At 36.1% G+C, this 20,573-nt stretch overlaps 1 protein-coding gene across 1 annotated transcript in view; it reads left to right on the top strand.

Moving 5' to 3' along the window:
* The first annotated feature begins 4,598 nt into the window (after positions 1-4,598).
* CLCN4 (Cl-/H+ antiporter 4) overlaps positions 4,599-20,573 on the top strand; it is a 35,043-nt gene continuing 19,068 nt past the window's right edge. Inside the window, exons 1-7 of the mRNA XM_026714273.2 lie at positions 4,599-4,756; positions 6,942-7,093; positions 13,184-13,283; positions 14,796-14,983; positions 17,768-17,890; positions 18,185-18,391; positions 18,485-18,565. Of these exons, the coding sequence (XP_026570058.1) occupies positions 6,950-7,093; positions 13,184-13,283; positions 14,796-14,983; positions 17,768-17,890; positions 18,185-18,391; positions 18,485-18,565 (843 nt within the window). The 5' untranslated portion in view covers positions 4,599-4,756; positions 6,942-6,949. The remainder of the gene's footprint in view (positions 4,757-6,941; positions 7,094-13,183; positions 13,284-14,795; positions 14,984-17,767; positions 17,891-18,184; positions 18,392-18,484; positions 18,566-20,573) is intronic.

Below are 20,573 nucleotides of genomic sequence, written 5' to 3'. Positions count from 1 at the left end.
ATTGTTTCTGAATGATTGTCATTTGTATTTGAAAAGTATTCTATGAAATTAATAAAAAATATACTTGCTATAAAGTCTTCAGGTTGTGCATTTATTTTACAGTTAACTAGCATAATGTTAGCTTATGTTTATACAGCTATTATGAGTTTGCAAATTGCAAAACAAGTGATCTTATAACGGCTTTTATTTGTTTTGGATTAGCTACATTAGAATTTTATAGTTTTTATTCCAAAGTGTACATTACATTTTGTGACAATGACTAATGTATACAATACATACATACATATATATGGTTGTTACATTACTTATAAAATACTTTCTGCATAATGCTTTCATGTCCATTTTTATGAAAGCCATTCTGCTTTATGAAAGCCATTTATGGATTTCTTAATTGATTGGTAAGTATAGGTAGGGATGAAGGAATTTGTGGTTATTATAGCATCCTCATGGTCACATGATTAAAATCCAGGTATTTGTCAACTGGCAATGATGGTTATGATGGTTGCAGCAACCTGAAATCATATGATTGCTATTTGTGACTTTCCCAACTGGTTTCCAACAAGCAAAATCAATGGAAAAAGTCAGAGTTGATTAACAACCGCATAATTCACTTAACAACTGCAGTGATTTGCTTAACCACTATGGCAAAAAAAAGTTGTAAAATTGGGCAAGACCCACTTAAGATCAGTCTTGTTTAGCAATGGAAATACTGGTCTGAATTATGGTTATAAATCAAGGACTATCTTTAATGTAGGATTAGAATGTATTGGGTGTTTGGGATGAATTGTGATTGGGATGAATTTAGTGTTTGTTTCTCACAAGTTAGTAGCCCTGTCCTGGGACGTGTAATTTGATTGGCCTCAAAGGGTTGCTAGTAAATACAGTATCTGTAACGAAGCTATGCCCATTCATGATCTGGTGATGAACAGGCTACCAGGAGTGCATTACCAAAACCTGACTGAGGAAGGTGGCAATGTTGGTCTGTCATCTTGGAGCACTTTTTAGAATCACAACTTTTTTTCTGGAAGGGAGCAGCTCCAAGAGCTTCCCCCGGCTGCTAAGAACAGTTACTGCTGGTTATCACTAATAAAGTCCTGTTTCACTTGAGTCTTGACTCCACTTGGGCAGGATCTATAGTAGTAATTGGGACAATCGCTTCCAAGTTATGTGGTCTTTTTTTCTCCCTGTAACTTCTGAGAAAGTGGATACAGTACTTACAGGATGACCTCTGCAATCTGTAGTCTAGACCTTTGTCCTTCATGGCTTTTTGGTATAATGAAGGGGAGTTACTCTGTGGATCTGGAAGATTGATAACAGTTCCTTGTAAAACAGGTTATGGCTGGAAGCCTTGAAGAAAGCTGTTGGATTCCTTCAATAGCCCTCTGGATCCAAAGAATTATCCAACTGTTCTTCGGTAACAAAAACTTGAGAGTGAGGGATCAATTACACAGTGCCATAGATGAACCAGATTATCTGGAATAACATCAGAGTTCAGGCATGAATCCTTTGTAAGTAGACAGACAACCATCTAGAAATTATTTTAAAATGTATGCAAATTATTTAATTTTTCAAAAGGGCTGGCAATCCACAAAAACACATATAACCTTTAAAACTATCAGAAGATTCAACATGTGAAGGTCAATGGTAATAAAAAAATTACCATTTTTTAAAATGAAAATTACCAATTTTCATTTATGCATCAAGGGTTTGGGGGGGAAGGGGTTATTTGCATTTTAAAGGTCTGGAGATTCTTAGTCATCCAGATCATCATTGTCCCAAAGGTGCTTTTTCAAGAGGCAATTGGACTTCCTGTTTTTTCTTTGAAGATGTTTAACTTCTCATCCAAGAAGCTTTTTCAGCTCTTGCTTTTGCATTTTAAGTTGAATCCATTTGAAAATATTCTCCAAATCTCCCAGAATGATAGAATTATGGAATAGATCTGCAAATGTGTGGTTGGATATGATTGCTGGTGCTTCAGGAATGCAGGTAGTGGTGCTCCTCACCCCTAGGTGTTGAAAAAGCCTCTTGGCACTCCATGTAGAAAAAATAACTTGGTTAACAACTTTTGGACATCTATATTTGCTTTCTATGCAGAGATAATCAAATCGTGCTCTCCAGAAGTTTGTAGTACAATGACTGTGAGCCTAATCTTATGCTTAGGATATTAGGTTGCCAGTTCCTGAAATACAAGATAAAAATATAAAGAAAACAAAGGGACAATTCTCACTAATACATGAAACTTGGTCCTGAGCAATGCTGAGCTACACTTTGACTAATTTGGCACTTGAGAGGTGCATCCAATGTTCTCCTTTTATACCCTGAGTCATGCTTTTGCTTACCTACATTTACATATTTCAGCTTGGTTGTGGTAAAAATAATTGCTCAAAATATCTGCAGATGTCTAGGCTAAACATCTGATGGTGGCTGTAGGAATAGGTTGTCCACTTGAGAATCCTTCCAAACTTACACAAATATGAAGTATTTATCATAAAGTTATTTGATGAAGAACATAATTTAACTTTTGCTGTTTGCTTTCATTTATAAATTATGGTAAGTACTTTTATGGTTATTTCACTGGTTACAATATCCTAGGGGGGAAAATATCAAATACCACATCAGTTTTCCATGGACCTCATAAACTAAAGCTGCTATTGCAGGATCCAATCTCAGTTGGTCACAAAGAATGGAAGATTTATTCTTCCAAGCTTTCAGACTCGTGCTAGAGCTCATTCTCAGAGAATTTTTCTTTCTCCATGGATGGGATCCAGCACGAGCCTGAAAACTTGGGAAGAATAAATTTTTGGTCCCGATGAGTGACTCAGATTGGATCCTGCAACATTTGCCTTCATTCCTAAGGCTGCTGTTGCAAATGTTCTGCACATTTTGCACGTGTATGTGCAGTCCCAGTGGTGAAAATTTTGCCATTTCCAAATACATAATAGCCCATGTGGTTGTTGTTTTAGTAGTCCAGGAAAAAAATTATGTAAGCCAGTTGTTAAGGTATTACAACCATCTTCTTAAATATAAAACATCAATAACTAGAAAAATCCTGCAAAAGCTAATCAAGCAGCAGATTTGTCAGCACTTAGATATGAACAAGGTGATCTCTAGAAGCCAGCTTAAGTTTGTTAATGGACCAAGGAAATACTGAGGAAATAGTATACTTACACTTCAGTAAGATAAAGAAGACCACAGCCTACTTCTTGGGAAGATAGAACATTGTGGGATAGACAGTATCGGCACCAAATGGATTTACCTGACCAACTACACTACACATTGAGTGTGTAGTCCTCAATGGACCTCAACTACATCTACCTGTAGGGAGGAAGTATGCAATGGAGTACCTCAAAGTTCTGTCTTGGCCCAGTGCTCTTCAAAGTCTTCATAGATGTCCTATGAGGGGATTGAACGGATGCTCCTCAAATTTGTGGATGGCACCAAGCTGGAGGGAATTGCCAACATTTTGAAAGATAAACTCAAGATTCAAAAGGATTTTGAGTCGACAGAAGAGCACTGGGCTCTATCCAACAGTTAAAGGCTGTTCAGTGGTGAAAAAAAATAAGATCCTGTAATTAGACAGGAAAAACCAAATGAACAAATACAGGATAGGTAGTACCTGGCTCAATGTAATGTCTGTGAGGGGTCTAGATGTCCTGGTGAACTGTCACTTAAACATGAGCAATATGCTGCAGTCACCAAAAAAGCCAACACAGCCCTAAGCTGCATCAACAGAGGGATAGCATCTAAGTCACAGGAAGCGATAGCACTACTCCATACTGAATTAGTGAGGCCACCTTGAAATACTGTGTCTAGTTCTGGTCACCATGACACCAAAAAGATGCTGAGGCCCTAGAAAGAGTACAGAGAAGAGCAACCAAGATGAAAAGGGCTCTGGAGGCCAAATTGTGAGCTGAATGGCTACAATAACTGGTACATTTAGCCTAATGAAAAAATGTCTTAGGGGAGAAGTAATAGCAGTTGTCTAGTACTTGAAGGCTGTCACAGGGAAGGATGGGTCAATTTATTCTCCATAATATCTGAGGGCATGACAAGAAGCAATGGGTGGAAGCTCACAAGAGGGAGATCCAACATGGAAATAAGGACAAATTTCCTGACAGTGAGAACAGTTAATCAATGGAACAGTTTGTCTTTCAGAGTTATGGGTTCTCCATTGATGGAGATTTTCAAGAAAAGATTGGACAACCATTTGGTGTAAGGACTCTTGCCTTGGGCAGGAGGTTAGACCAGAAAACCGCCAGGGTTCCTTCAAGCCCTATGATTTTGTGGTTCTATAAAATCTCAGGAAAATACAAATAGCCTTTGTTTCTCTTTTTTGCATTTGTTCCTGGAGGGTCATGAATCAATCCTCTCACAGTATCTCTTAGTTTCATAGCCACTGTTCTATTATTTTAAGCAATAAAAATTTAATTGTTCTGGTTAGGAATGTTTTTTAATTGAAAGCCCTTCCTTCCTTCCTTCCTTCCTTCCTTCCTTCCTTCCTTCCTTCCCTCCCTCCCTTCCTTACTTCCTTCCCCATTCTTTGCAGCCAGCTCTGAAGATGTAAGAGCATTTGCTTAGTCCTGAAGGAGCTCAGTTCTTGCCTGTCTGCCTGCCTCTCTAGCAGTTCTCTAATGTGGCATGTGGTCATGTGACTAGCTGCTTCCTCTACATGACATCATTGCCTTTGCAGACATACCAGCGAAGAAAGGATGCTGTCAGGATCCTTAGAGCAGAATTAAATTATGTTGCATTGCGGGTAAGAGAAAAAGACTATGCTCTGTTCCATTATTTTTTAAGCTTTTCATGGGCATTGTTCTGAAATCAGCCATTGTCAAAGGAGGGCTTTAAAAATAAATCCTGATTATAATAGGCCTCTATGAATCTGAAGCCAGCAGGCGCAAAGGCTGTTTGATGGGTCTCCAGACATTCAGATGAGAAGTTTACAAATGATACTGTCAAATGGGGTCTTAAAGCTGACAAAGACAAACAATTATCTGTGCCTATTATGTGACCTTTTTAATATGCAGGAAGCTGTATTTTTATTCTGTCCAAACGGCTGGAATGAAACAATTGTGTTCAGATATGTGAACTGATTCTTTGCAATATACCAGGCTATCGGAGAATATTTGTTTTAAAGGGAATAGTACTCTAAATTTCTGACATAATTCATGTGGAAATTCTGTTTCATTTGTGCTTGGGGAGCTTACTGGGGGGAATCTTCAGTTAAATGGCTTACCGAAGGGAGTGTTAAATTGCCCATTTTGTTATTTTTTTCCTTGTAGTAGGGAACAAGTGCGTTCTACGACCAGTTTATATGAAAGGAGATACTTATTAAGATATTTAGGAATATTTTTACAATGTGTTGAAGAATGGGATAATACGTAACCTAGTATTTGGTAGAATGGATCGAATAAAGAATAACTGCAAGAAAATAGTAAGAGTTCTCAATTTTTGTACCATTCAAAAGGCAATGATGAAATTTGTCTGCATAAAGAGAAAATATTACGTTGTGGTTCAGGAAGGCAGTTCTGTAATAATTTTGTTGAAACAGAATGTTCAGCACTGAATTTTTCTACTACAGGGCAAAAAATGACTATGCTTTATTTCCTCTTCCAAAAACCTCTATGGTTTATGTCAAGCAGCATAAAATTCAAACAAATTATTTAAAAATCTTAAACCACAGATTTAAAAAATAATTTTCATTTTTATTACCAAAATGTTGCATTGTCTAATAGCTGAAGCAGACCACCTGTCCCTCCCCTCCACCAAATTCCTTTTTATAACAAAGATTGCATTGTCCTATGTAAGCCTAGGATTGCTCTCAATCACAATATTACCTTATGTAGTTACAATTTTCATTCACCTCTCCAGATAGGGAAGATTGTTGTTTTGCATATGCTGTAGACTACATGGCAAAGAAGATAATTTGGGTTATTTAACAAAAGTTTTGTTTATTTTTAAGCTTGCACCCAAAACATATTTAATATATTGCTTAAGAAAAAAATTAAGGAATTCCACAATAACTCAGTCTGTAAAATTACACAATTAGTACACAATCATTAATCTGATGTAACCCCTCAGGAGTAACTATGCTTTACTAAGTTTACAGAGGCATTAAATGAACATTAAAACAGCAGGAATAATAAAAGTAGCATTATCTTTATACTGAAAAAAACCCTGCACTCTGATTTGTTGTACCTCATACCATTTAGTGAGTTTTCTGAATTTTCCCGTAGGTTTTCTATTTGATTTTAATTTATCTATTGTAATTTAAACAAAATTGAAGAAGAATGGAAAATTTCCATAATTGTAAGAAAGGTTCAGCAATTAGCTAGGTAAATAGCATGCTAGTTGCCTTTTAGGAAAAGTACCTTTGGAACAATTGTGACTGAGACTGAGAATCTCCATAGACATCTTTTTAATGCCATTGGTCAGGGCACGTGATTATCTCTTCAATCTCTTATTAAATATGTCAAAAATTCTTAGTAGTTTACCAAGGATTAGTCTGGACATTGTTTTTTAAGATAATTGGCTATTGGAAAATTCTTGGCCTCATCTTTCAAGTTCTTATTGAGTCACTAAAGCTGTATGTGAGGCATGTTTTATAGCAGTGCTCCCTTCCCCCAATCTTTTGGGCACCAGAAGATTGAGAAAAACCTTCAGAAAGCTTTTTCCGCTGACCAGAGGGGACGTGGTTTTGCGTGCTGCTTGTGTCCTGCAGATGGGGCTTTACTTGTTTGTGCAGCTCAGTTGCTGGAGTGCCACAGCCTGGTGCTGGTCCACGGATTGGGGGGTGGGGACCCCTACTTTATAGTATTGCAAGTAATTTCTTCTTTGCAGGAAAGGGCTTGATGAGTATGAGGGTGTAAGCATGATGTAAAAGAAATGCTAATGTCTGAATACTGAATACATAACCTGCTCCTTTGTCTTTCATTATACAGGTTCTAATATGGTTAATGCAGGAAGCATGAATGGTTCTGGAAATCTGATGGATTTTTTAGACGAACCTTTTCCTGATGTTGGCACTTATGAAGATTTTCATACCATTGATTGGTTAAGGGAGAAATCTCGGGATACAGACAGACATAGGAAGGTAAATAAAAGATAAACACTTAGCATATGTGTTTAAAGTGATCACTTTTTAATTTTATTCCATTAATAATTATATGCCTGAAATACTGGTAGTCCTTGACGTAGAGCAGTTCATTTAGTGACCGTTTGAAACTACAACAGCACTGAAAAAAACAACATGACCATTTTTCACACTTAAGACCACTGCAGCATTCCCATGATCACATGATCAAAATTCAGTTGCTTGGAAACTGATTCATAGTTATGATAGTTGCAGTGTCCCTGGCTCATTTGATCACCTTATGCAACTTTATGACAAGAAAAGTCAATTGGGGAAGCCAGATTCACTTAACAACCATGTTACTAATTTAACAACTGTAGTAATTGACTTGTGTGCCAAGAAAGATTGTAAAATGGGGCAAAATTTACTTACAAATGTTTTGCTTAGCAACAAAAATTTGGGCTTAATTATGGTCATAAATTGAGGACTACCTGTATAGCAATATAATGGAAAACTGATCTAAGGAACTGATATGGCATGGAACATATATTTCCAGCTTCACTTCTAGATGAGTTTGAATGTTCAACCTGGTCATTCTCACAAATAATGGGTTTTAGATTTCTGGCTTATTGATTTTTTGCCCTGCAAATAAAATGCTTAGAAGCAATTGAAATAAAACCTTATCAAACATTAATGTTAAGAATGTTTGAGATGACATTAGAGATGTATTCTTAAGGAAATTAACATGCATGTTCTTTTCTATGCAGATAATGTTGTTGCCAAATAAGGACAGAATTATTTGCAGCAATCATTAAATAACTGTATGGTGCAACAAGGGGTATAGATCAGAAATTAATGTATCAGAAACCAAGGTAGTTGTGATGCGAACAAATGCAGTAGACACATAAATGTTAAAAATAAAAGAAATAGGTACAGTGCATTCAGAAAATATTCAGACTCCCTTCACTTTTGTCAATTTTATTATGCTGCAGCCTGATTGTATAGTTGTTGAAAATCATTTTGTTCTCATTAATCTATACTCAGTACTCCATAATGACAAAGTGAAAACACACTTTTAGAAATGTCTGTAAATTTATTAAAAAGAAAAAATACTGAAATATTGGCAGAAGTATTCAATCCTTCACTCGGTACTTTGTTGAAGCATCTTTGGCAGCAATTACAGACTCTGGTCTTTTTCGGAATAACGTGACAAGCTTTGCACGCCTGGGTTGTTTTTTTTACCATTCTTCCTTGCAGATCCTCTCAAGCTCACTCAGATTGGATGGTGACTCAGTAGACAGCCATTTTCAGGTCCCTCCAGAGATGTTCAATAGGGTTCAAGTCAGGACTCTGGCTGGGTCACCCTAGGAAATTCACAGAAGTGTCCCTAAGCCACTCTTGCATTGTCTGGTTGAAAAGTGAACCTTCAGCTCAGACTGAGGTCCTGAGTGCAGTGGAACAGGTTTTCATTGAAGATATCCCTGTACTTTACCATTCAGCTTTCCCTCAATCCTAACCAATCTCCCAGTCCCTGCTGCTAAAAAACACAGGCTGATGCTGTCACTACCATGCTTCACTGTTGGGATGGTATTGGGTAGGTAATGAGCAGTCTCTGGTTTCCTTCAGACATAATGTTTAGAATTGAGACCAAACAGTTCAATCTTGGTTTCATCAGACCAGAAAATCTTGTTCTCACAGTCTGAGAGTCCTTCAGGTGTTGTTGGTTTTTTTTTTTTTGCAAACTCCAATTGGGATTTCAAGTGTTTTGCACTGAGGAGAGGCTTCCATCTCACCACTCTTCCATAAAGCCCAGATCGGTGGAGGGCTGCAGTGATAGTTGTCCTGGAACTCTGTCCCATCTCCACACAGGATCGCTGGAGCTCAGTCAGAGTGACCATTATGTTCTTGGTCATTCTTGGTCACCTCTTTTCCTAAGACCTTCTCCCCCGATTGCTCAGTTTGAGTAGGTGACCAGTTCTTGGAAGAGTCCTGCCAAACCTCTTCCATTTGAGAATTATGGAGGCCACTGTTCTCCTAGGAACCTTCAGTGCAGCAGAAGTTTTACTGTAGCCTTCCCCAGATCTATGCCTTGCAATAATCCTGTCTCTGAGCTTTGCAGGCATTTCCTTTGACCTTAAGGCTTTTGCTTTGCTATAGTATGCATTTCAAATCATAGTTTTTACTGTTTATCTATATATAAACTACAAAGAGAAATAAAAATGGAAAATTAGGGGGAAAGAAAATGTAAGGTATAAGAGAAAAAAAAAAGCTGTTGACCTCCAACTCTTTTTAGCATAATGCAAGATAAAAACACCCCAGCTTCAACTTTTTGCTTTTACACATTAGTATATAACTAACCATTTCTATAACGACAAATCTAATTGACAAAACCAAAGTCAAAGTTTAATTTTTTTCACCACAAACATAAAATTCAGAAGTGATATCCAAATGAAAAACATACTTAAATATATTATCCTCTTTGAATAAAATAATATAACCATTTCTGCTTTATCTTCCTTACTGTGGAAATAATATATATTTCTATTTGCATTTAATAATCTTTATAAACTTCACTATTTATAATGCAAGGTTCACTGTATTCAGGGAAAAATACTTTAACATCCTTTTAAAAATGCTAAACTTTTCTTTAAACACATTTCTGAAATCAAAACTTTCTAATACATCTTTTTCTTTTAACTACTTAACATACATACTTTGAAATTTGGTGTTAAATTTACCTAAACTAACCTCATAGAATAATATTTTTTCTTTTGTATATATTCTTTTTAAAAGTCTAAATTTTTATTTAAACTAATACATCATTTTTTTAACTTTCTCTTAACACAAGTACTCTCAAATACATTTTCAATAACATTTTGCATACTTTAGGAATTACTTATGCATTATATATATATAAAGTTATATTTTCAAATTTTAGATTAAGATTAAGACTTTATTCAATTATAAATATCAAACAGATAAAAATCCTAATTGCAGTTAACTTGTTAAGTTTAACTCACTCCTTCCAAGTTGTCTTCATGGAGTAAAATCGTTTTCTTGTCTGGAAAGTTTATCAAGTAGCTTCCCTTTTTGTCAAGGATTTCTCAATTTGTTAATATCCTTAAAAAAAAAGTCCCAAACTTGTCCTTTTAAAAGTTGCATATTTCCTTGAAACTCTTATTTCAGTTGTGTTGAGAGATTTATATTAAAACCATCATAATAAGAGTTGGTATTCCAAAATTGCAGTTCACTTCTCTGCATTTTCAGCTACTTGTGAAGATGCCTGGATAGTTTGATAACTTTCTACACATTTGCATCTCCAAGGAAGTTTGAGAAGTTTTTTTTAATCATCCCTGGAGCACAGCTGATCCAAACTGATGAATTTTAGTTACAAAATTTTCCAATACATCTCTAATAATTTGCTCCTCCTTAACTCCTTCTTTTATCAAAGAGTTGCTTTTTTATAAGTCACTTAGAAATTGCTAGCCGTTCAGGAATAATAAAAATCAGAAAGTTTTAGCCACCCACAACAAAGCAGACCAAATTACTACGGATAATACAAATAATAAACTAAAGCCACAACTTTTTGTCTTTATGTTTCTCCATCAGCTTTTTTTTTTTTGCTCCGCACTTCCTTATTTTGGCTTGCCTTCGCAGCCTTCTTCCTTGTTGTTCAACACTGAAGAAACCCCCAAAATGGCACAGAACTTCAAAAAGGATTGACTAAAAAGAGCCTCTTTTAACTTAGTAAAGATTAATAGTCCTTAAAGGTGCTTAAGAAATGAAAAGCATTGTCAATTTGAAAAGTAAATGTGCAAGTGGCTGCTTCTCCCATGACAATCACATTGCAGCCCCTCTCCCCAGCTTTCAGCACACAGTTGCTTCAAAGCTCCTGAAGTTACTTGCAGATCTCAGCTGTATCAGAGGATCTTGAGGGCTAAGACTTTTCCTAACTTAGGAGAATCATATAAATTGAAGGAATGCTAGTTCCTTCCGTTAGTAGATGAAGAGCTACAGTGCTGGGAAAAACCCTTCAGGGAACCCTCCCTCGATATGTATTCAGTTGGCCATCTTCATCGGAAATGTACTACGGCATGCATTGTCAACTGTGAGGCCTTCTATAGAGAGGTGAGTGCCTTTCCAAATCATGTCCAATCAATTTAATTTACCACAGATGGACTCCAGTCAAGGTGCAGAAACATGTCAGCAACCATCGAGAGGAACAAGAGGCACCTGAGCTCAATTTCAAGCGTTGCAAAGCTTCTGAATACTTATGACAATTTGATTTTTTCTTTTAAATAAATTTATAGACATTTCTAAAATTCTGTTTTCATTTTGTCACAATGGGGTACTGAATGAAGATTAATGAGAAAAAAAATGAATTTCAACAACTGTAGAATCAGGCTGCAGCATAACAAAATTGACAAAACTGAAGGGGGTCTGAATACTTTCTGAATGCACAGTACCTCTGCTAGTGGTAAAATACTCACCAAAGAGAGACAACTTGATAGAGAAACTGTTAGATATGAAATTCTGATAGAAAGATAGGTTGGATGGCGTACTGAAGGCAATTAATGTTTGTTGAAAAGCAAAAAAAAAAAAGCTTTGTATAAGAGAATCCTTTTGCCTACTTTGTTATTGACAGTTTGTTTCTTGACAATTGAGTGTCAAGAAAGATAGGGCCAATTGAATTCAATGGGGATAGGTTACTTCGGCCTGTATGGTAAACAAGTAAAGATAATACTAACTTAATAATTTATAAAGCTGTATGCCAACTCACTCTCAATGATTCTGGTTAATTCACAACAATCAGAGAAATTACAATAAAACATAAAACTAAAGAAAAAAGATGCTGAAATGAAAAATCTCATTTTCCCATGCCAAGTGAAAATCAAGTCATAATTTATTTATTTTAAAAAAAAATTGAACCAAAGAAAGGATATACTGAGAAAGTTGGATATTCTCAAAACCAGAGAGGATAAAAGTTTAAAAGGTTAAAAGTCACATTGATGTGGTGGGAATAAGGATAGTTTCAAGGGTAGAAAAGTACAAATACATACAATGAATCAATTAGAAGCTAGTGTTAGCAATTATACCTTTCCTTGTTCTTATATACCTTTAAATTTTTTTAACTTACTATTCCTCATTCTTTTTAAGCAGTTTGCTTAAGAGTGCTTAGAAAAGAGTGCTTAAAAAGGAGCATTATGACTTATATGGATTCCTGATATGGGACAATGCCAGACCATAAGAGATCAAATTATCACATATAGTTTGTATAAAAACACCCAGCAATTGGCTAGGCTACCATTTTTGGAGAAGAAAGTTAAAGACCTATTGTTTGTAATCCCATTTATCTCTTTATGTCTTTTAAATATTAATTTACTAAATTTCATGTTTATAGGACATAATTTTTATTACAATAGACAAGATACTAAGAAAAGAGAAAGAACCTTAGTAAAACATTAGCAGTGAGAGTTATACAAGAAATACAATATTGAGTCCAATAAAAATATGATTCCAGATTGATTAAATAATTTTTTAAAATTTTTATTCTAAACTCTATAGTTACAATTATTAGAAATATAGCACTAGAAATAGCACTTAAGCTTATATATTGCCACATAGTGCTTTACAGAACTGTCTGGGCAGTTCACAATTTCAGTGTTATTTGCATATTGCCCCCAACAATCTTAAGTCCTCATTTTACCAACTTCAGAAGGATGGGAGGCTGAGTCAACCTTATAGATTTTATAAGGATAGATCATTTTTCCCCAAAAGTCAATCTGACACACATTGCAGGAAATGATTAATCTTAATTTAATTTTTTTCTTCAATAAATTCACACTGCAACTAACTCTAGATAATGGAAAATATTCCTAGCCCTGACAGATTTCTTCAACGCTTTTATGGAATATGTTTTGTTCATAAAAGCGGGATACACATAAATAAAATAATAATAATAATCATATCTTGCCTCATCTTCTCTGCCAAATAAAAATGCCATTTGCATTTTATAGCTTACATATATTTATGTTAGGTTGAATATAGGGGATATATTTAATGAAATATCAACATTGCAACTTTTTCAATTAAATAATATATTTTTTCCAGATTACAAATAAAAGCAAGGAGTCCATATGGGAATTCATCAAAAGTTTATTGGATGCTTGGTCAGGATGGGTTGTTATGTTACTTATAGGATTGCTGGCAGGTAATTTCAAACAAATGTTAACTCATATTTACTTATTAAAGGTTGTGCGCTGTAGAGACAGTTGTTTATTCTGGTTATACAACAATTTTTGGGTTAATTGATAATAGTTTGCAAAGCCTTATGTTTATTTATTAAATTTATATAGCTGCCCATTACATGAGAAGTTACTTTAGAAAGCGTATAATATCTCTTATAAAGATAAGAGGTAAGTGCTTAGCATATTTTTTACTTACTACAATATCTCTTATCAAGATAAGAGATATTGTAGTAAGTAAAAAATATACTAGGCAGTTATTTTAGATTGTATTGTGGTTTATTATATATATTTTGATTTGGTATAAATAAACAACAAATGTTCTTCTAGTGTTTAGCTGAAATATGTAATTAGAGCCATGCATAGTTCATGAAGCAATATTTATTCAGGCAAACTCTTATAAAGCAGTCACTAAAAATGCTATTTCAGTTTTTCTTGCTATGAGAAACCACTTGATGTCACTGTTGTACTATGTTATTTTAAAAAGTGCAAACTATTTGGAATGGAAAGACAAAAATATTACAATTTCAAAATGGAAGGTATAAAAATTATATGTATTTCTAATACAATATAAGCCAATTATAAATGATTGATGTGATTATTGATGATGTTTTTACCATAACTATATAAAAATAAATATAAAAAATGTTTTTGATGGCCTAGTGGTGAAGATGCTCACTTTCCACTTGGAAGATTGAGAGTTCAATCCCAGGCAGTGGCAGATATTTCTCTCCAAGAGCGCAAAGAAAACATATCTGCTGCGAACACCACATGGCATCAGGAAGGGAATCCGGCCAGTAACTCTCAGCTCCATCCAGTCACCCCAACTCTATTCCAAATTAAAGGATTACAGGGTTGTAAAAAGAAAGTTTTTATTTATGGTATTTGTTATTGAATCAGTGTCTGCTTTTAGGTCGGTATATTGAAAATAACAATCATGCACACTTCCTATTTGTTCAGCAAGTGGTCTTAACCTACTATGAACTTTGGTGAATAATCCCAAACCTAAGTTTTGACCTTATCAGTTTCAGCTGCTCATGGGATAATCCAGATAAGAATATATTTTCTTGCTTTAAAAGCTTATTTAGATGAATAATGGTGTGTGTTGTTTAGAAGTTCTTAGAAATAAGTCAAGAAAAGCAATCTATATTTTAAGAGAAACACTATATTACATAAAAAAGGTTATAGAAAGATACAAGGAAACAATTCTCATCTTTTGTTTGGCAGATTTCATTCACTCACTCACTGTTGTAGGTGCTAACCAATATGTGTAATAAATGCTCTTGAAGACACCCTATGGCTATGAGATGGACAGCTCTCCTAACTTCTTGTTTTGGTAACTGCGAGGTGACTTAATGCGGAGTTACATATATGTCCAACTCATATTCAAGAGGCACTTCTACAAGAGCATGTGCAAACTCATTTCTTAGCATCAATCGTTTGGGTCCTTCTTTAACATCTATTTCTCTTCCTGTTAGGCACATTGGCTGGAGTGATAGATTTAGCAGTGGACTGGATGACTGATTTGAAAGAAGGAGTCTGTTTAGAAGCCTTTTGGTATAGTCATGAGCAGTGTTGCTGGACATCCAATGAAACTACTTTTGAAGACCGGGACAAATGTCCTCAGTGGCAAAAGTGGTCTGAACTTTTAGTTAATGAATCTGAGGTATGGTTATAATTTTGCTGTAATTTACACACTAATTGTTTAAGGTTTTAACTCTGTCTCTGTCTATATCTGTCATCTATCTATCTATCTATCTATCTATCTATCTATCTATCTATCTATCTATCTATCTATCTCTATATTTATCTATGTACGTTCAACTTATGTCTGTTTTTTAATCTTATAGTAGTTTGCTCAAATAGTTACCTCAGTGTTAAGTAATGATGGTTTGTAAGGGGATTGCATGCATATCTACATAAATGTAGTTTACCATTATGTCATCACTGTCTCAGCATAGCAGTAAGTCCAAAATATTGCTTATATGCTTTTTGGGATGAAATCTTAATTTATATATGACAAACTGAGACAAATGTTCTTTGGCTGCCTCCCTATATATTTATTTATCAAGGAAAGAATATGTGTTGAAACTGTCCTTCAGTCACTCTGTTATGGACTGTAATTTTCAAACAAAGTTCAGCCTGCGAAGGAATAAAACTTATTGTCATAGCTGTCTCTTATTTAAAAATATGCAATGACAGCTGTAGCAATAAGAATCAAAGCATCAGAATAGATGCCCTTCATTTCAGATCTGCCTGGCTCAACTTGGGAGGCCTCATAGGAATCCTGCCGTAAAAAGAAGAAGGGGGGAGGATGAAAGAGGGAAAGATGAAAGGGCAATAAAGCTTTTTGTGTATGTGATAGGAAATTGGGAGAAGGGAGCGATAGGTTAGAAGGACCAGAGCAACCGGAACCTGTATGTACCAACATCCCACAGCCAGGCACCCTGAGACATATACGAATTACCCTCAAACATCTCAGAATTCTCAAAACATCTTGGTGAGCTCCAGTTGGCGGACTGGTCACAGGAGGAGGAATGGGATGGGTGCAGCCTACATCTTATTTTTGTATTCAGCAAGCACGGTAGTTTCAGAGCTCGCTTGACTTTACTGCAACTAAAAGAATCATTTGCTTTAACCAAATGGAGTTAAAGGCTTTTCTTTCCTAAGCGATCGGATTGGGACAGGTCTAACAATTCATCTATGTCAGGGGTGTCAAACTCATGGCCCACAGGCTGGATTCATCATGTGCTGGCCCCACCCTCACCCGATTTAATGAAGGGGGGAAAGTCCTGATAGGTCATGTGACACCACTGTGACTATGCGAGTTTGACACTCCTGATCTATGTCTTAAGCTTGAATAAGTAAAGCCAGATGTCAAAATTATCAGAAGAGTCTCCAGTCATTCATCATTCTATGCAATAGGTGAGAGTATAAGTGGGAAACATACATTTGTTACAATAACAATTTTTTATTATTGTCCCCCCAAAATTCAATTTTTAATGCCTATGTGAAATGCCATTTTTTCACTGCCCCTAAAGCATCTCATTAAAGCTGCAAAAAGCATTATAAATGTTGAGCAATGGATTGTATTTATTTAAAATAGCTCCCCATTCTACTATTTTACAGGCTTAATTTTTTTTCATCCACTTTTTGCATAGACTGTAACTTTTGCTAACTTACAAAAGGAAACAAAACTGATTTGAAATGAAGGAGCCTTAATGGGAAATATTGCAGTTTTCAGTCCCAACTCATTTAAAATTGATTTAATTTGCCCTGCCCTCTTCATTTATGGCTACAGTACCTCTGCAATAATTTAGGCCTTAGTGATCAATATTTTTTGTAATACATTATGTTTCCTTCTATGTTTTTGAAAAAATATTTGCAATTTTCATAAATTGCCTTATTGAGGTCCCATATTGGAAGACCTGCAGTCCCAAACTATTGGTGTTTATTTGGGAGTAAGTCCTCTGACAACATAAAGATTTATTTTCAAATAAACATGACACAATTCATGATCTTTTGAGTCATCCTTCTTCCACATATAATGTAGGCTGATGCTGCTTCCCTTCCTCTCACAACCTCCTAGTGAAGCCTCCTCAGCTGACCCATAGATTTGCCTGCCACTTTACTGGCCGGGGGAGTGGGATAAAGAGACCTGAGGACCACAAGGAAAACTGCATGCCTACTCTGCATTCCAGCATGCCCCCAAGGATCCCTTTCTCCAGTGGGCTTACCCAGCCAGGTCTATCCAGCTATCCTTTTCTTGCCAATAGGCATACAAATTGTTTCCTAATCATTCCCTCACTGCCCACTATTGCTAAGAGATTTCAATTTTTGGTTTCCATTCCAAAGAAGTCAATTATCACTTACCCATCAGACCTTGCTGACAGCTGATTTGGTGCAGTGGAAAGAATAAGGCAGGAAAGAAAATGGGGATATGCCCCTCCCATCTTCCCTTTGATCATTTATTTCAATTAGGTGGGAGTAATGGTTCCTGGATTTTGGATGCATTATTTAAGTTAGCCCACTTGAAATATCTTGGTCAGAGGTGTCAGACTGGCGGCCTATGGGAGAGCTGTATCACGTGCAGGCCACGCCCACCCCAGCTCCACAAAGGCAAAAAACATCATGATATGTCACAATATGTCACATGATGCAATCAACATGAAGCTCCTTCTATCCTAATTGACAAGACAAGGTTACAAATGGACAAAAGAGACAGGAGAGTTTTACTAATATTTAGATGCATCAGACTGCAGACATCAAGGAAAATATTTGTGTGGTTGAATAAGCCAAATATGAAATATACTGTATAAATCTTATAACATAGTTGATGAAGAGATTGTGCTTCATATTTTCTCACTCTTCCATACAGCCACCATAAATGTGCCCCCCTTTTTGGACTGTCTTAACAGTGATCTGTTCTTGTTTCTTTTTTCTTTTTTAGGGTGCCAGTGCTTACATTCTAAATTACTTCCTATATATCTTATGGGCATTGTTATTTGTTTTCCTGGCTGTCTCCCTTGTGAGGGTGTTTGCTCCTTATGCCTGTGGATCTGGAATTCCAGAGGTAATGTCTCCTTACTTGATTGGTATAACTTTGACTTTGGGAGTGAGAGGGGAGGGAATAATTTTCTACAATGCAACATTTCAGGCAGACTCAGTCTGCACTCCTTGCTAATGGAGAGGAAAGTAGGTAAAGGAAAGGAAATGGTTGACTTTAAAACTGGCCACTTGGTTTGAGTTTTTCAGCATGGAATATTCACCTATCTTGAAAAAGCAAAATGATTCCTGATCTGCCTAGATTTCCTAGTGGTTTCACAAAAATCTGATCAACCAACTTTTGTTCTTCTTTCTCTTTTAGATAAAGACCATCTTAAGTGGCTTCATTATTCGAGGATACCTAGGCAAGTGGACGCTCTTAATCAAAACTGTAACTTTAGTTCTGGTGGTATCCTCAGGACTCAGTCTTGGCAAAGAAGGGCCTCTCGTGCATGTAGCCTGCTGCTGTGGCAATTGCTTTAGCAGCCTCTTCTCCAAGTATAGCAAGAATGAAGGAAAAAGGAGAGAGGTATTGGTAGTTTCACCATTTCCTTCGTTCACCTAATATTCTGTGAATATTTTCCACAGACTACTAACATGTGGATTCATGTTTCCATGTTAGGTGCTGTCAGCTGCAGCTGCTGCTGGTGTCTCTGTTGCCTTTGGCGCACCCATTGGGGGGGTCCTTTTTAGTTTAGAAGAGGTAAGAAGTATTTTTAATGTCATAAGCTGAGCAAATGCTTTGTATGGCATAGTTTATTGGTAGCTGTTCCTGTATTGTTTTGCTTTAGACAGTGGGTGGCAGTCAGCGCTCAAGGGACAGAAATCATTAGAGAAAGAATGGAAATAGGTAGACATCTCTGAGCTGAGCTGGTGACTAGAAGCTGGAATTCAATATAATGCAAACACAAGCAATAGAAGATAATCCAGCTGGTATCTAAGAAAAATTCCATGGATGAAAATCCTAAAGGGGAAAACAACTCAAGAAGCATAGGAAACTCTGAAAAATATTATCATAAAAGTCCAATCCAACACAATACCACTGAAAAAAAAAACAAGAAATCCAAGAAGAAACCAGCATGGTTGCCCAAAGATCTCTCTGATAAACTGAAAAACAAAAAGAACAAATACAAAAAATAGAAAGACAGACACATAACTATCAGCAGATAGCCCAAATCTGCAAAGTTGAAGTCAGGAAAGCAAAGCCTCAGAATGAACAAAGACTTGCAACAAAAGTCAAAGATAATTTTTTAAAAAGTTTCTTTAAACATATAAATAACAAGAAAAAAGTCAAAGAAACAGTAGGCCCACTTAAGAGAGAAGATGGCAGGGAAGTCACAGGCAGCAGAGAGAAAGCAGAACTGTTTAACTCATTCTTTGCCTAAGTCTTGAAGCAAAACAAAATTATAGACCAACCTACTAAAAACCTAATTTTTAAAGCCAGACTAGAAATAAAAATTAAAATAAGCAAGAAAGCGGTTAGGGAACACCTGTCTGATTTTGATGAACATAAATCACTGGGACCTGAAGGATTACATCCCAGAATTCTGAAGGAACTGGAAGATGTTATCTCAAAACCATTGTACCATATCTTTCAAAACTCCTGAAACAAATGGGAATTACCCAAGGATTGGAAAACAGCTGATGTGGTTTCCATTTTCAAAAAAGTTGGGGGAAACAGATCCAGGAAACCGCAGGCCAATCCATCTAACATCAATACCTGGGAAGATAATTGGAAAAAATAATTTAAAAAAAATCAGATCTGCGAACAAATAAAGCTATAACTAGTAGCCTGCATGGATTTGTTAGGGTTAGATCAATCTTATTTCATTCTTTGACAAAGTGACTAAATTAGTAGACGAGCAAAATGCTGTGAACATAATATACTTAGACTTTAGGAAGGCATTTGATAAAGCAGACCACAACCTACTTCTTGGTAAACTAGGAAAATGTGGAATAGACAACATCATCACCAGATGAATTTGTAATTGGCTGACAGCCATGCTCAATGAGTAGTCCTTAATGATACTACATCTACATAGAGAGGTGTAAACAGTGGCGTACTACAAGGTTCCGTCTTAGGCCCAGTATTCTTTAATATATTCATAAATGACTTAGATGAGGAAATAGAAGGGGAACTCATCGAATTTGCAGGTGACACTAAGCTAGCAGGAATAGCCAACACCCCAGAAGACAGGCTCAGAATCCAAAAAGATCTTGATAGACTTGAATAATGGGCCCTATCTAACAATATGGAATTTAATGTGTGGAGAAATACAAGGTTTTACACCTGGGCAGGAAAAACTAAAGTTACAATACAGATTAGGTGAAATCTGGCTCAAAAACAGTAAAACTGTGAGAGGGACCTTGGAGTTCTAGTGGACAATCACTTAAGCATGAATCAGCAATGCACGGCAGCAGCCCAAAAAGCTAATGCAATCCTTGGTTGTAATAAACAGAGGTATAAAATCAACATCACATGAAGTATTTGTACTGCTTTATAAACCCTTAGTAAGGCCACACCTGGAATATTGCATCCACTTTTGGTTACCACATAACAAAAAAGATGTTGAGACTTTGGAAAAGGTGCAAAGAAGCACAACTAAGATGATTAAAAGGCCTGGAGACTAAAACACATGAAGAATGGTTACAGGCATTGAGTAAGCCAGGCTAGAGAAAAGAAGGACTGGCGGTGGGGGGACATGATAGCA

Source organism: Pseudonaja textilis, chromosome 8 (genome assembly GCF_049901715.1).
Source record: "Pseudonaja textilis isolate UNSWEBS1 chromosome 8, rPseTex1.2, whole genome shotgun sequence".
Classification (NCBI taxonomy): domain Eukaryota; kingdom Metazoa; phylum Chordata; class Lepidosauria; order Squamata; family Elapidae; genus Pseudonaja; species Pseudonaja textilis.
Note: the sequence above shows the minus strand (reverse complement) of the source record. Positions and strands in the feature narration are given on the sequence as shown.